This window comes from Erythrolamprus reginae, chromosome 8, assembly GCF_031021105.1.
Source record: "Erythrolamprus reginae isolate rEryReg1 chromosome 8, rEryReg1.hap1, whole genome shotgun sequence".
In the NCBI taxonomy this organism is placed as follows: Eukaryota; Metazoa; Chordata; class Lepidosauria; order Squamata; family Dipsadidae; genus Erythrolamprus; species Erythrolamprus reginae.
The window spans coordinates 58,440,271-58,456,361 of record NC_091957.1 but is presented as its reverse complement, the minus strand read 5'-3'; the positions used below and the strand labels follow the sequence as shown (position 1 = coordinate 58,456,361).

Here is a 16,091-nt window from a genome sequence, read left to right as displayed (position 1 = left end):
TTGTGTTAATTGTATTGTACTCAAGCTTCGACATAGATTTGTATATATTGATTTTTTTTTAATATCACGAAGTGTTTTAATGTAAATACCTAATAAAGATTTTTATTTTATTTTAAAGACATTAGTGCAGTGTTGGTAGGGGGCCTGGCTTGGCTTTCATGGCCTCTCAAGAGGAGAATGCATGACAAGGGAGGGAGGGAACAGTTCACGCCGCCTGCTGGAAAGTCTCGTGTTTGAAGGATTTCCTTCCTGGAAGGTCACTTCGTGACGCGCTAAGCTGTAACCGAGCCCCTGGGGGAGATTTATGCCCCACGGAAGGTGCCAAAATTGGTGGAGTGGCTCGCACCGCAACCGCCTGCTCTGCCCTTCTGCCCCTCCGCATCTTGGGAGGCCGCTAAATGGGCTGAGGCTGTTTTCTCACCCCTGCCTGAAAAACGCACGGCCAACAGTTGCAGGGTGACCCCCCCGAGAGCCCACCTCCCCATTTGCAGCGGCTCAAGACCGCCAGAGGTCGCGGGCGGGAGGAGCGCCTAAGCTTGGAACAGCCAGCAGCGGGTGGGAGGAGCCACTTGTCGGCACGGCGCGCTTGTTTTGGCGGCAGCGGATTGGCCGCCCGCTTATGCAAGGGCCCAAAGAAAGAAGAGGAGGGGCGTGCGGGCCGCGAGGCCTTGCGGGAGTTGTAGTTGCAGAAGCGCCTCTTCTCGGGGTGGAGGCACCTCCGCTCGCTTGGCCTGACGGGAAAGCGAGTCCCTGGCGGCGCTGCTCGGCGCACGCGCGGAGGAGCGCCCGCCTGCCTGCCTCGCCTGTGGTAAACAGAGTGCCGCCGAGGCGGCGGGCTGCTCTCGTGGATCCGCGCTCGCTCGGCTGAAGAGCGGCCAGGCCGCGGCGGGAGGCGGGTGGCCGGGCGGGCGGGTAGGCGAGCGCAGCAGCGAGACCGGCCGGGGTGCTTCCCCGCCGGGCGGCCCGGCCTGAGACGCTGATGTGGCGGCGCTGAGGTCGGCGCGAGAGGCGGCAGAGGCGGCGGCGCCATCATGGCGGAACCGGCCGGGAGCCCCCGGGCGGCCGCGTCCTCGTCCTCGTCGCTGGCCGCGCTCGACCCGGAGTTCCCCCCGCAGAGCCGGCCGCGCTCCTGCACTTGGCCGCTGCCCCGGCCCGAGCTGGTGGCGGTGGGGGAGCCGGAGCCGGGCGACGCCTCTGCCAGCCCCGAGGAGCCCGGGGGCGGGGGCGGCGGGGGCGGCGAGGCCTGCGGGGGGGGCGCTGGTGGGGGCGGGGGGGCTCGGGCGGGGGCGCGCGCAAGGGGCCCGGCGGGGCGGGGGGCTCGGGCGGGGCGCGGCGCAACGCCTGGGGCAGCCAGTCCTACGCCGACCTGATCAGCCAGGCCATCCAGAGCACGCCGGACAAGCGGCTGACCCTGGCGCAGATCTACGAGTGGATGGTCCGCTCCGTGCCCTACTTCCGCGACAAGGGCGACAGCAACAGCTCCGCCGGCTGGAAGGTGAGCGACTCCCCCCCCCCCCCAACAGTCCCTCGGCCCAGGCGCCTCCATGGCCTGTGGACTTCAACTCCCAGAATTCCTGAGCTGGCATGATTGGCCGAGGCCTTCTGGGAGCTGGAGTCCACAAGTCCGGGAAGAGCCCACTTGGCCTCCTACCGTGTGGCCCTGGCGGGGCTTCCCGGCTGCATTGCAGGGCTGCTGCCTTTCAAAAGCAAAGCCCATCGACCCCCGGGCCTGGTGCTTGGCTGACGGAGGCCTTGGCGCTCAGCCCTCGCGGCCTTTCACCACTTTTATCAGCTTGGCAGAAGGCGCTCCTGAAACCTGAAAGTTAGCCTGTTGGTTTTTTTTAAATAAAACCACACACACACACACCGAGTTAAGTGTGATAAGAATAATGCCAACGTATCACGTTTTCACTTGAATTATTAGGATAGGAATGGAAGGTGCTTTTTTTTGGCAGGGCAAAAAGAAAACTCCCCCAGGAATTCTGGTAAATTCTACAAAACAGGCAGGGAGGGTCTGATGTTGTGAGGGCTGTTTTTTCCCTCCCCGCAGGTGCATTGTGGAAATTCTGGCATTGTTTCATCAGAAAGCAGCTTTTAGTGCCAGCTTGCAAACCTGTTGCGTTGTATAGAAAAAGGCTCTGGAAGGCAGGATTAGAACCCGGGCAGTTGAGCACCGACTATTCGCCACGTCCTGCCACAGATTTGGAAACAGGCAGCACCTCTTTTGGCCCAGGTGCAGCAGCCCCCCCATGGTTAGCTGTCCAAGTTACTTGGAACACGGGGTTTAGTTTCTAGAGCTTCTAAAAATGGAACACTTCTCAGTATGTTTATTGTATTTATTTTATTTTTATTTATTTGTTTTGCCAAGTACGTAGTGGTGGTAGGCAAAGATATAATGATATTCATGTACATGATGCTAGTAAGAGAGAAACATTAGGACAGGGGACGGAAGGCACGCTGGTTCACTTATGCACGGTATACATGGTATGCTTGTATGTATGATTGGTTCTTTAAATTGGGGTTTTAAAGATTATTTTAATATTACATTTGTTCACATTGTCTTTTTTATTGTTGTTAGCCACCCCGAGTCTTCGGAGAGGGGCAGCATACAAATCTAATAAATACAAATACAAATACACCCCTTATTGACCCCTTAGGAATCGGGAGAGGTCAACAGTGGACAGTCTGAGGGTCAGGTTTTGGGGCTTTGGTGATGACACTACAGAGTCTGGTAGTGAGTTCCGTGTATCAACTCCTCGGTTGCATGTGCAGAATGCCCACTTCCTGGAACCTGCTTTTAGATGAGGTGAGGTTCCTGGTCTCTCGAGATTGGCCTGCCTGGTGCCTTTGCCATCTTGCGGGCTTCCTGGTGCCAAAGGTTGTGAAGTCTCCCTCCGTCCTGCCAGGTAGGGGGAAAAGGCGGGGGGGGGGGCAGGACACCCAGCCAGCGATTGCCCAACTTGCTGCAGCTGCTTGGCCTTGAGCCCGTTTACAGCTGACACATTGGAACTCTTTAATCTTAACCCTTGTACCAGTTCCAGCCCAGGTTGAAAGGACGGCGTCCTGGCAGGGAGTCTCTGGGCAGAGAGGCCTTGGGTCGGCCCTCCCTGCGCTCCCTGGTTATTCCCACGGCCCGGATACCCTGCAGGGCAGTGCAGTGTGGGGAGGCTGGCCTGGTCAGCTGGAGGGCTTCGGGGGCTGGAAATCAGAAAGTGGGGAGAAGGAAGCTGCTCCCTGCAGCCTTGAGAGAAAGGCCCAGAAATGCCTGCGGGGGTCCGTGTCTCCTTTCTCCCCAGCCTCCGAAGCAGTAAATTCAGGATTGGGGCCAGGGGCCTTCCTTGGTTTGGGAAGAGGTTTACAGCCGTGTTCCATTTGGTCTTCTGAATGTCCAGTCATGTTAGAGAGACAATCGGGATATAGGTTCTGGAGACCTCACCTACAAAAAGAGATGGATCAAATTGAAGGGGTCCAAAGACGGGCTACCAGAATGGTGGAAGGTCTCAAGCATAAAACGTATCAGGAAAGACTTCATGAACTCAATCTGTTGAGTCTGGAGGACAGAAGGGAAAGGGGGGGACATGATCGAAACATTTAAATATGTCAAAGGGTTAAATAAGGTCCAGGAGGGAAGTGTTTTTAATAGGAAAGTGAACACAAGAACAAGGGGGCACAATCTGAGATTGGGGGGAAAGATCAGAAGCAATGTGAGAAAATATTATTTTACTGAAAGAGTAGTAGATCCTTGGAACAAACTTCCAGCAGATGTGGTTGGTCAGTCCACAGTCCACATGCCTGGGATAAACATAGATCCATCCTAAGATAAAATGCAGGAAATAGTATTAAGGGCAGACTAGATGGACCAGGAGGTCTTTTCCTGCCGTCCATCTTCTGTGTTTCTAAGTGTCTGGCTTGATTTGCCAGTGAAGATGTCCTAAATCTCAGCTCACATGTCCAGGACAGATCCTGAACAGTCAACAAAGGGTGGACTTTGGGAGGCCCTGCAGCAGATCTCTCCCCCCCCCCACACACAGTGTTGTGCTCTTTCCTCTTGAGCTTGACCCAGGCCGCTCACTTTGTTTCAGCACTTCCAAGAAAAGCCACTCCCTGCCCCCTTTGTAAATGTTCTCAGCTGTTTCTTGGAAAGGCAGGAGTCCAGCCGAGGAGGAGGAGGAGGAGGAGGAGGCCAGAGTCACACAACTTTCCCAGTCGCAGGCTGCAGGCTCTTTGTCACCCAGCTGTGCCCAGACTTAATATAAACGTCTCTCCTCCATAGCTGGCATTCCCGGCCCTCCTTTCCGACAAGGACCCCTCTGCGCTGGGGGCGGAGGGGCCTCTTGACATGACTCTCGGGCCCCCTTTGGGAAATTGGCGGTGGCAGCCGAGACAGGGCCCGGCAGCACCAGATGTGTGAATGCCCCCCCTTTTTAAAGGGTGTGCGTGTGTACGGCAGAGATTGGTCTGGGCTGGGGATGCTTGTGTGTGGCAATGCCCCCCCCCCCTGTCCAGGCAGAGGAGAAAGCCTTTGTTTGGGGGAGGGTCTCTGCTAGCTTTAAAGACAGGTGTGTGGAGGGTGCTGGGGGCGGGGGCACCCTAGTCACGGAGCAGCTGTCTTGGCTGTCTTGGAATGCAGAGGTTTATGAGTGACGTCCTTTCGGGGGTTTTTTTTAAGGGCAATAAGGTGATGAATCATGGAAGTTCACTAACTCCGGGCAATTATCAAACGTCCCTTTTTTATTGCAGTGTTTGTCTGTTTTGTTCTGCCCAGTGCAATTGAGGAAGGGACTCTCTTCGGAGGTGCAGCCCTGGCTGTGACTCGGAAGGGACGGCATGAACCCCCCCCCCATGGGCTTCTCCCAGGAGGAAGATGGCCCCCTCAATCCCGGCACGTGCTGCCCTGGGTCAACTTCAGAGGAAGAAGCGCCAGACCTGCCCTGGGGCTCCTCTCCGGCCTCTTCGGAGGACCACTGCCTGTTGCTCTTGGCTCTGAGTGCTTGGGAGTGGTGGGGGGCACAGAATTGATTTCATTTATTTATTTGTTTTGTCCAATACACAATAATACACAATGAGGGTTATAAAGGATATAATCAGGTAGAATGTATTAAATGGAGGAGAAAATAAAGGAGTGAAATATAACTATGAGACAATAGCAGAAAAAAAGATAGAGGGATAGAAGAGGAGATAGAGGAGAGACAATAGGACAGGCGACAGTAGGCACTTTGGTGCACTTATGCACGCCCCTTGCTGACCTCTTAGGAACTTGGTGAGGTCAACTGCAGGTACTCTAAAGTGTTGGGGGTTAGGGGATGATACTACAGAGTCCGGTAGTGAATTCCACGCTTCGACAACTTGATTACTAAAGTCGTATTTTTTACAGTCAGGTTTGGAGCGGTTAATGTTAAGCTTGAATCTGTTGTGGGCTCTTGTGTTGCTGTGGTTGAAGCTGAAGTAGTCTTTGACAGGCAGGTCATGTTTGGGGCGTCTTAGTTCTAAGCTTTCTAGACCCAGGATTGTGAGTCTAGTCTCATAGGAGTGAAGGGCTCAGAGTATCTAAGAATCAACAGAGTGAAAAGGAGAAGAAGGTGCAAGTGATGTTGCACAGGGTAGTTGCAGCTCCTTATTAATGGTTTATAAGTAACTTTTTTACTCACCCCCCCCTTTACCACTCCCTTAAAGCCCCAGGAGGGAGAAGGGGGGGTCCTGTGCTTTCCCCCTCCCCTTAAAGAGCCTGTTTGTTTCTGGGCTGAGCAGGTGAGAGGGAAGGGGCTCTGCACCCTCCCTCTTTCAGTGAATTTCCAAGGTTTCTTAAGTGCAGGGAAGGCATTTTGGGGGGGGGGGGGCTTGGGAAAGCACTAATAAGGTCTGACCTTTTTCTGTAAAGAAAATGTTAATTTTCTACACTGCTGTCAGTGTGCTGGTTACAATAGCTGCACCCATACAGCTCTCTAAACCTCAAGGGAACAAGCCTCGCTGTATTATGGCTCGAGTTGATGTATGAATGCAGCGGGCAATATGTCAGTGGACCTCTGCTGGGTATCAGCAGGTCTCTGGGTTATCAGTTCCTGGTTCAAGGAGGAGAATCAGGTTTGGAGGGGGGGAGGGGAATTGGACAGAGATAAGGAAGCAAATAGAGTTTCACCTTGGTGGTGGTATCTCAGGGCAGTTAATGGGAGGGAATGCAGAGAGGATGTTATCAAGCAGGGCTTCCTGGCTGGAAGGGTAGATCTAAAAACAACAACAACAACCGCAGGGTGTGCTTCACTGAATCAGAATGGGGCAAGGAGGCCCCACCCCAAAGCCAGGTGGGTTCAGAGTCCCAGCAGGCACTCCCCCCCCCCCTCTGCCTGCAGCTCCCTTGCTCTGGGCTCCCGGGCAGAGAGGGGCAGGTGGGAGCGGCATCTCCCCCCAGACCCTGAACGCTCACTGACCACTGGGAAGAACTGCCCAGTTGGGTGTCTGTGAGCTTCATGTGAAGGCTTTGCTGATAGGGCTGCCCACTTCACTCCGTGCCTCCACGCAACAAGAAGCCAGGTCCTTTGTCTCCGTCTGCGCTGGAAACACCCGGGGTTTCTGTTGGAGTTTATAATTTCACAAACAGGCCTTTCAAAGCCCCGTGTGACTAGGGATTGACCCCTGGCCGTGCCCTGCCACGTCCTGCTGTGTTTGAGCCTGTGATGAGACCCACTTTCCCTCCCGGTCAGTCCTGCCATGGTGGCTGCCGTGCAGTCTTAGAATGATTGTTATGACGGTGACTGTAATAACAGAACCTTGTGTAAGTCTGAGTGTCCTCCCCCTCCCTTTATATTAGGGGTCCCCCCCCCCCAAAGAAGGGAGGATGTGAAGCCAGAATCTCCTTCGGGAAGCCAGCAGGAAGTGGCAAGTCCCAGGCAGCTCTCTTGCAGGTGGGCGAGCAGGGGGAGGGGCTGCTGGGGGGCAGGGGTCTCCTCTGGGCGTGGGAGGGGCTGGTGCAGGGCCAGCTTGGTGTGGCTGCATGGGGAATTTACCTGGACAAGGAGGCAGCCTCCTCCCCCGCTTCCCTCCTGACTTTGCCTGTTGGAACCAGCCGGGAAGCTGCAAAGGGCGACCACGGGTTGTGCTGCCACCGCTGTAACTTTGGACCCAGTGCCCAGTTGTGAGTCCTCCTGGCCACTCCGCAAGGGGTTCTTCCCCAAGGGCTGCCTGCCAGTCCATATCCCCAAGCCTCACCTGCAGGGTCTATCCAGCGAGGTCAGCAATGGGCGATTTCCATGCAAAATCCCCTGAGATGGAGGAGGGCCGCGGTCAGAGAAGAGCTCTTTTCATCAGGAAAGACCTCGTGGACTCCACCTGTCGAGTCTGCAGGACAGAAGGCGAAGGGGGCACAGGATAGAAGCCCTGAAATAGGTTGAAGGATTCAAGAAGGTCCAGGAAGGTTTAAGTGTTTTTGATAGGAAAGTGAACTCAAGAACAAGGGGGCACAATCTGAGGTGAGTTGGGGGAAAGATCAGAGGCAACGGGAGAAAATATGATTTGACTGAAAGAGGAGTAGATGCTTGGAACAAACCTCCAGCAGACCTGGTTGGTCAATCCACAGTAACTGAATTGAAACATGCCTGGGATAAACATAGATCCTCCCTAAGGTCAAATGCAGGAAATAGTATAACGGCAGACTAATAATAATAATAATAATAATAATAATAATAATAATAATAATAATAATAATAATAATTTATTATATTTGTATGCCACCCCTCTCCAAAGACTCAATGACTAGATGGACCAGGAGGTCTTTCTCTGCTGTCAATCTTCCTAGGTTTTCTGTCCAGGCGACCTGGGCGGCTGTGATGCCCTGAGCTGTGTCCCCTCCGAACAAGAGGGTCCTTGTCCCTGGTCTCCTCGGCTGGGTGGACGGGAGCTTTCCCGTCTGCGTTTCAGAGGGCGGCCTCCTTCCTGGGCAGAGCCTCTCCTGCAGGGCTGGCAGTGGGATACGGGAGCCGCTTCTCCCTCCGCCCAGGAAGCTCTGAGTCTCCCCAAGCCTTCACTTCCGGTCTCTCCTGGGCAGGACAATTGGCCCCAACCGGCTGCCAAGCGGTGGTAGGTTTGGAGGCTCCTGAATGAGCCACTCAGCCCTCGAAAGATCCGATTGAGGGCTGGGCTGTCGGATCAAAGCAGGGCCTGCTGGGGGGGGTGGAGAGGGAAATAATTGGGGCTGCCTCCCCTCCCACCACTCGGTATCCTGAAGGAGAAGGACGCAGCCGTGAGATCCACTCAGTTCTTACTAGTTCAGAGGCGCAGGCTTCGTGCGGGCTCTTTTTCGCCCCTGCTCCGCTCACCCGCGTGTTTTTTCACCCTCTGTGCTGCACAGAGCGCTTTGCCCATGGACAGAGGGTTAAAGAAAGAAGATGGCGGCATCCGAGTCTCCGGAGTGGGACGGCATACAAATATTAATAATAATAATAATAATAATAATAATAATAATAATAATAGGTGGAGCCTCACTCTGTTGCTGCTACTGGTTGTCCGAATCACCACCGCTGCCGATACACCCAAACTGGGCCGAACTCTCCCCCCCTAGAGTGACTTACTCAGTGCAGAACCTGCTGAATGGAAGGAGTATCCGGTTGAAAAGGCTCAGAATCCTGAACTTGTTTTAAAACGGTTCATTCGTGGCTCTCCAAGTATTCCGTTCTCCTGTTTCTCAGGGATGGAGTTCAGGTTGGTCAAACATTTTGCCCTGAATGTGTGATCAGGTTTAGTGACTTGAAACTGGGCAGTTTTAGAACCTCCTGGCTGGGTTCATCCCTCCACTAAGGTGGGTTTTGTACACTTTTCCTTTGAAGTCCCGGCTGATTCATGAGAATGCTGAGCAAACAGCAAACAGCGTGTGAACCTGGCCCCTCTCGCCCTCCGTCCTGCACTGTTTGGCCTTGACTTCTGCCTGTTCTTCTTTTTGGGGGGGAGGGGATTCCCACCCGTCCCACTCTTTTGCAACCCAAAGCTGTGTGGGGCGCCAGTCTCTTGCTTGTACCCCACTGGCCGCCGTGAGAAGGACAGACTTCCTCTGCTTGGGCTGGTCTGAATTTGGGGCTGTTGTCCGGCTCTCCGTCCCCGAGCATCCCTCTTCTTGGGCCAAAGAGCTCGCTTGACGCACAGCTGAGCCCATTGTGGTTCTGGCAGACGGGCCACTTCCCCAGAAGCGAAACCTGAGTAGGATCCTTGGGAAGTCACACGCTGTTCCCCACCTCAAGCCCCTCTGTCCCCGGGCCAGGATCTGCCGCTTATGCAACCAGGGGGTGTCCACCCTTCTTTTTGGGGGAAAGGCGGCGGGTGGGGGCTGGGGCTGACAGGCTGCTTTGCTGGCTCCTGTAGGGTGGAGCTCCAAAGACCCCAAATCCCCCCAGAAGAAGGACCCTGGTCTCAATCAAGAGCAGCCAGGGAGGAAGGAGCAGCGGTTTCTCTCTCTCCTCCCCCCCCCTCCCTTCCCGTCCCGTCCCGAGGATTGTAGGGAAAAGGCCGGGGAGCCAAAGAATTCTCGGCCGGAATGTGAAAACCGCTCTGTGGCTTGGGAGCCATGAACTTCTGGCTCTGCAGATGAGGGCCAGTTGGCAGAAAGAGCTAGCAAAGCCGGTTAGGGGGCAGAGCCAAGGCCAGGCCGCTAATGGGTTTCTAGGTGGACGCAGCCCGGTTCTGAACGTCTCATAGAAGCATAGAAGACGGACAGCAGAAAAAGACCTCCTGGTCCATCTCGTCTGCCCTTACACTGTTTCCTGTATTTTATCTTAGGATGGGTCTGTGTTTATCCCAGGCATGTTTACATTCACTGACTGTGGATTTACCAACCATTGTCTGCTGGAAGTTTGTTCCAAGGATCTACCACTCTTTCAGTCAAATAATATTTTCTCACGTGGCTTCTGATCTTTCCCCCAACTCACCTCAGATTGTGCCCCCTTGTTCTCTGGTTCACTTTCCTATTAAAAACACTTCCCTCCTGAACCTTATTTAACCCTTTGACATATTTAAATGTTTTGATCATGTCCCCCCCTTTTCCTTCTGTCCTCCAGACTCTACAGATTGAGCCCATGAAGTCTTTCCTGATACGTTTTATGCTTAAGACCTTCCACCCTTTTTTTTCGCCTGTCTTTGGACCCCTTCAATTTCATCCATCTCTTTTTGTAGGTGAGGTCTCCAGAACTGGACACAGTATTTATTCCAAATCTGGCCTCACCAGCGCTCTATACAGCGGGATCCCATGATCTGTGCCTGGTCCTTGCTGCTTGGGTGGGTCGCATGAGAGATCACGCCTCTTCCGCTATTGGCTGGAGGGCTTTGGGCCAAGGCCGCCCCGTTGGCTATTTGCTCTCCTGTCCTCTGCCCGCCTGGCCTGGAGGCGGATGAATGCCCTTCAGAAGGAGCGACACTGGCCCTCTTCATGGGCAGGCCGGGCTGAGCCACCGGGCGGCCTGTTTGCTTTGGCCCCGATGCATTGTACACATGCGGCACAGTGCTGCCCCTGCCTGGACCAATACTCGGCGCAGGGTTGAAGCCGGTCAAGAAGAAGCCAGCAGGGAAATAATGTGGCAGAATTCTTGCCATTCTTGGGTTTACTAGCGTGGCAAACGTCCCGACCCCTTGTGCTCTGCAGGAAGGGAAGAAGGGGGGCCAAGGAAATGGGGCGGAAGGGGGGGGGGCTTGTTGGCCTGCTTTTGCCTGGTTGCTCAGGCCCCTTCCCCCTCCGTACTGTAACAGGATGAATCTTGAGGGATTCTACGCTTTGCATCTGGTGATCACAGAGTCCGGAGTGTGTTTACGTAGCAGGATTGAACTGATTAACGTTTTATTATTTAGAGAAAAGTATTGGGGAAACATGTCAGTGTTACAAGTGCAAGGTTGTGCTTGTGTGTGTGTGTTTGTGTAACAGATGAATGGGGGAGATGCTTGGCAAGGGTTTCTGTAAAGTTTGGCTCTGGGTCTCCAAATGGCCTGAGCAGCTTCCGTCTTCTGACCTGTGTTCACCTGGGCGGTTCCTTGACTCTGACTTCAAGATCTGGCTGGCCTGGAATCCACAGGCCGTGGGGGAGGGGCTTCAGCTGCCCACCCAGGAAGCTCTTCCTATGGCTTTGGGGGCGGGGGGGGGGGTGCTGGGGGTTGTCTTCCGGTGTGTGTGTGTGTGTGTGTCCGTGTCCCTGGACTTGACCTCACCGTCTGCCCCTCCCTCCCCGCTCTGTTCCCAGAACTCCATCCGACACAACCTGTCCCTGCACAACAAGTTCATCAAAGTGCACAACGAGGCCACCGGGAAGAGTTCGTGGTGGATGCTGAACCCGGAAGGGGGCAAGAGGCGGGAAGGGCCCCCCGCAGGAGAGCGGCCCTCCATGGACAACAGCAGCAAGCTGGCCAAACTGCGCGGGAAGACGCACCGGAAGAAGCCGGCCGTGGGGGCAGCCCCCGGAGCCCAAGGCCGACAGCCCCGTCTCCCAGTTTCCCAAGTGGCCGGGCAGCCCCTCCGGCCGCAGCAACGAGGACTCGGACGCCTGGACCAGCATCCGGCCCCGGACCAGCTCCAACGCCAGCAGCGTGGGCCTCTCCTCCGTGCTGGCCGAGCAGGATGACCTGGCCGATGAGGAGCTGCTGCCCACCCTCGTCTACTCCAGCGCCCCCAGCAACGTGCCCCCCACCGTGACCGAGGAGCTGGAGCTGATCGACGGCCTGAACCTGATGTCGGCCAGCCCCTCCTCCTTGCTGGGCCCCCCGCAGCCGGCCCCCAGGAACTTCCCCTTGCGAGCCCCCAGCGCTGCCGCCACTCAGGCCCCGGGACCCTTTGGCGGCCCCCCTCTTTGGCCCCATGGACCACCTGCTGCCCACCCTCAGCCGGCCATTTCTCCCACTCGCTGGAGGAGCTGCTCACGTCCAACTCGCCCCCCCGCCAGCGACGTGATGATGACCCAGGTGGACCCGATCCTCCCGCAGAGCGGAAGCCGGGTGGGCAGCAGAGTTACCTGCTCCTGGGGGACCAGCCCTCCAAGGCCAAGATGGGCCTGGGGGGCCTGCTCAGGAAGCCCCTGGAGCAGCAGCTGGAGACCCTTGGGGCCCCCGCCCTGCCCTCCGCCTTCACCATGGCCCCCTCCTCCCAGAGCCCCCTTGGCCTGTCTGCCCTGAAGACTCCGGGCCCAGCCCCCTCTGCCCAGGGGGGTCAGCTGGGCCCTCTGGCCGCCCTGCCCGCCACTTTCCCGGCCTTTGACGGGAGTCAGGATAAGCTGCCCAACGATTTGGATGTGGACATGTACATGGAGGATCTTCAGTGCGATGTGGACTACATCATCAGCACCGACCTCATGGACGGAGAGGGGGCTGGACTTCAACTTCGAGCCCATCCCGTCCACGCCGAGCTACCCAAGCACCTCACAGGCTTCCAATCACAGCTGGGTCCCCAGCTAACTTCATTATGGACAAAAGGTAGGTAGCGGCGGTCTCTGGACTCCCCACCCCACAGCCGGCCCCTCTGGAAGCCCCCCTGCCCCCCCTTTCTTGGTTCAGGAAGTCCATAAATGGGGCCCCTCCCTTTGGACAGAAGTCCTTTCAGCTGCCATTAGCCAGCAGAGCCTTCTCTGGAGTCCTCAGGACAAAGGTAGCCGGGTGGAAATGGAGTGGCCCCCGTTGAAAAAGCCCAGTGCTTCGGTTGTGGGTGGGTGTCCCTATTCTGTCCCTGCTTGGCGGGGGTCACCTGTCAGGCACCTGTGGCTATTTCCTCTAAAACAATGCTCCCTTTGCTCCCACCCTGAAGTGTTTCGTCTTTATTTAAAGGCAAAGGAAGGATCTGTGGCCACCAGGTGACCATTTATAATCCTAATCCAGCCCTCTCATCCCGAAGCATAGAAATGGGGGAAAGGGCAGAGGATCTGGGCCCCCTTTCTCTGCTTCGCCAGAAGATGGCTTCCCCTTCGTCACTGGGTCGGCCAGTCATTTCTTTAGCCCAGTGGTTCTCAACCTGGGGGGGGGGGGTGTCAGGACCCCTTTGGGGGTTGAATGACCATTTCACAGGGGTCGCCTAAAACCCTGGGGGGGGAAAAAGACCAATTTCCCCTGGTGTTAGGAGCCTTTGGAGACGGGCGGCATACAAATCTCATAATAATAATAATAATAATAATAATAATAATAATAATAATAATAATAATAATAATAATAATAATATTATTCTGGCGCTTTGGAACACATTTTACAATCTGACCAATCAGGCGTTTGCAGTCGGGGTGTCCCTCTGACCTTCCTGCCAATCAGCTTAAAGCTCTGTCGTTCCTCATGTTGTGGTCTGGGGGGGTCACCAAAACATGGTCAACTGTATTAGGGGGTCACGGCATAAGGAAGGTTGAGAGCCACTGCTGGAGCCTCCTTGGCATTGGCCCCTATCCGAGTCTTTGGACTGCCTGTTCCCATGGGTGGGGGGGGGCAAGGGGGGAGGGCAAAGCCAATGCTGTCGTTCACCTTTTCCTGTCAACTCAGCCTGTTTCTCCCCCTCCCCCAGGGCCTTTCCGCATCAGGAGCTTTGCCCGCCCAGAAGAGTCTGGAATGCCCGGAGCCCTGGTGCCCGGCTGGGCCTTGGACGCGGAGGGCTGGGCCGAGAGGCAGCTGCCGCGGGAAGAGAGAGATCCTGCCCAGTGCCATGTCTTTCCCTGAGTCCAGCCTGCGCCGCTCTCCCCGCAGGAGCCTCGGAGGGACCCTGCCTGCCCCAAAGGCGCCTCTCCCGCCTCGCCCGCCCTGGGACTCGGTCCACTACGCCTCTGTGGGTGGGGAGAGGGCCCGCCAACCTCGGGGCTGCCCTCCGTGCCCTTGTCCAGCCTTGAGAGCAGCAGCAGGGGGGGCAAGGGAGGAGGTCCTGGTGCCCAGGCCACCTCCTGGCCCTGGCCACGCAGGGGAGCCCTTTCCCGCACGTGGGGCTGCCCCCCTCCCGCAGGTGCTAACAGCGGTTGCTGAGAAACCAAATCGCCTTCTCCGGTTTGTCCCTGTGCTGCAGGAGAGGCGGAAGAGGAGACCCGGACTGGCCTTGCCTGGAGCCCTGGTCAGGGCCGGACTCGTCTCTTCGTTTTCTAACCAGGAAGGGCATTTTATACAGACGGACGGTTTGGGTGGCGTCTTTCGATCTCTGGCCTTTTTGTGGGAGCCTCTTTCCACGTCTCTTGTGTCCAGTGCCTTGTCCCCCCTCCCTTGTCCCCTCAGCCGCTCTGCTACTCCAAGCGGGGCCCCCAAAAAGAGGGGGGCGCCTTGGGGAGGGGGGCTGTGCTTTGTAGCCGGGCGGGGAGGAGGGGAGGGGGGCACCAAGCGAGCCTTGTTCTTTGGAGTTGGGGCAGGTGAGGGGGCTGTAGATAAAACACCTGTAAATTTAGCAGCAGATTAACTAGAAGCTTTTGTTAAAGAGAAAATTGGGGGGGGGGGGTCCTGTCTATATTTTTAACAGAAAATGCTATGAAATGATTGGCTCAAAAGCAAAGGACACTTTCTTACAGCTTTATAAGTTTTGATACCAGAGAGAACACTATAGAGTACACGGTGCCAGGAATGGAGCTGAGGAATGGAGGGGGGGAAATGGGGGGGGGGGGCGGGGGGGCATTTAGATAAGAGGAAGGGGGGGGGGAGTCCCAGTTCCCTGGAAACACCAGGCTGAGCCTCTTGTATTCCTGCTGGGAGGAGTTTGGGGGGCTGTAGGCCAGGGTTTCCCAACTATGGCAACTTGGAGATATCTGGACTTCAACTCCCACAATTCCCCAGCCAGAGAATTGAATTCTGGGAGTTGAAGTCCAGATACCTTCAAGTTGCCCAGGTTGGGAAACGCTGCTCTAGGCCTTGAGAGAGCAAAGTCAAAGCTGCCCCTCGACCCCTGGCGGCAGAAGCCCTGCGGGAGAGGCCCCTGCCTTTCTGATTGACAGCTCCGTGTGTGTGTGTGTGTGTGTGTGTGTGTGCAGCCTGCCTGGCCACCCTCAGAGGCAGCTGCTTGGCATCCAGCCGGTTCCCAGGGGATCCTGAGGAGGGAGGGGGGCAGAGACCCATTTTTCCAGTATTAACTCCGCCCTGACAATTTGGGGGAGATGGGGGGGGGGGGCACGGGGCCTGCCGGGGGATTTCCTAGCAGGGCTGAATGGGAGAAAGTTGGGGGGGGATGTCCAGTGTAGCCTGCAAGACCCTTCGGTGAGGCCCCTTCCTCCCATTCTCTTCCTGCAGCTGCCCAAAGCCATGGGACAGAGCCTTGTGGACAGAAGGGGGTCCCAGTTGGGGTCAGAGAGACCCTTGCAAGAAGAGAGAGCAGAGCTGGGGAGACCCTCAACCATCCAGGCCGTGGGGGGTCCCAAAGGGGGCTTCCCGTCCACACCCCTAAAAACTGGACAACTGGACTTCCTTGGTTTCCTCCTTGGAAACATTTCTCATCCAGGGAGCTTCTTCAGTTCTGGTGAGAAGCAAAAAGTTCCCAAGGAGGAAGCCAAGGAGTCCAGTTGCCCTTTGGGGGGGTCCGGGCGGGGGGAGTCCCTTTGGGACCAGAGATCTAGACAGAAGCCACATTCCGAATATCCGGGAGGGGGAATCCGTAAAGATTTGCAGGCAGCCAGTCCTCCCCCCCCCCCGGCCCTTGAAGCTGCGCTAACAAGGGTCCCTGGGCCCAGGAAGGGGGTCCGGACCCTTTGAGAGGGGGCTCTGGCCATCTCTGCCCCCCCCCCCCCCGGTTCTGCTCTGGAGGAAAGAGGAAGGCAGCAATGGGCCTTCCGTGCCAGGGGATCTGCTGGGATCCAGGAGAAGATCCAGGAAGTTCTTCGGGGGGGGGGGGGCTTGATGAGCTGTTCCCCCCAGGATGGTGGGAGGGATCTGAGGCCGCCTTCATGCAGCTGTCCATCCCTTCGGCCTGTGTGCTGGGCTTTGCCAGGGCCTTGTTGGGCATCCCAAAGCCTCGGGGGCTGGGGGGCCTGGTCTGACAAGGAACCTTCTGGCTGGCCCTCTTGCCCCGAACAGTGTGTGTGTGGGGGGTCCCTGCTGTGGGTTTGGGGCTCTGCTGTCTGCCCTTGGGGGGGTGGAGAGAAGCTCCTGGACACCCCCCGAAAAAACCGCTCTGTCCCCTGCTGCAGCAGGATCGCTGT

General features: G+C 56.4%; 1 protein-coding gene across 1 annotated transcript; it reads left to right on the top strand.

Moving 5' to 3' along the window:
• The first annotated feature begins 716 nt into the window (after positions 1-716).
• Positions 717-13,582, top strand: FOXO4 (forkhead box O4). Its single transcript, XM_070760042.1, is given in 10 exon segments — positions 717-1,277; positions 1,280-1,495; positions 11,208-11,419; positions 11,421-11,787; positions 11,789-11,833; positions 11,835-11,891; positions 11,893-11,962; positions 11,965-12,320; positions 12,322-12,429; positions 13,496-13,582. Coding segments are annotated over 9 exon segments (1,659 nt in total). The 5' UTR covers positions 717-1,031; the 3' UTR covers positions 12,412-12,429; positions 13,496-13,582.
• The last annotated feature ends 2,509 nt before the right edge of the window (positions 13,583-16,091 follow it).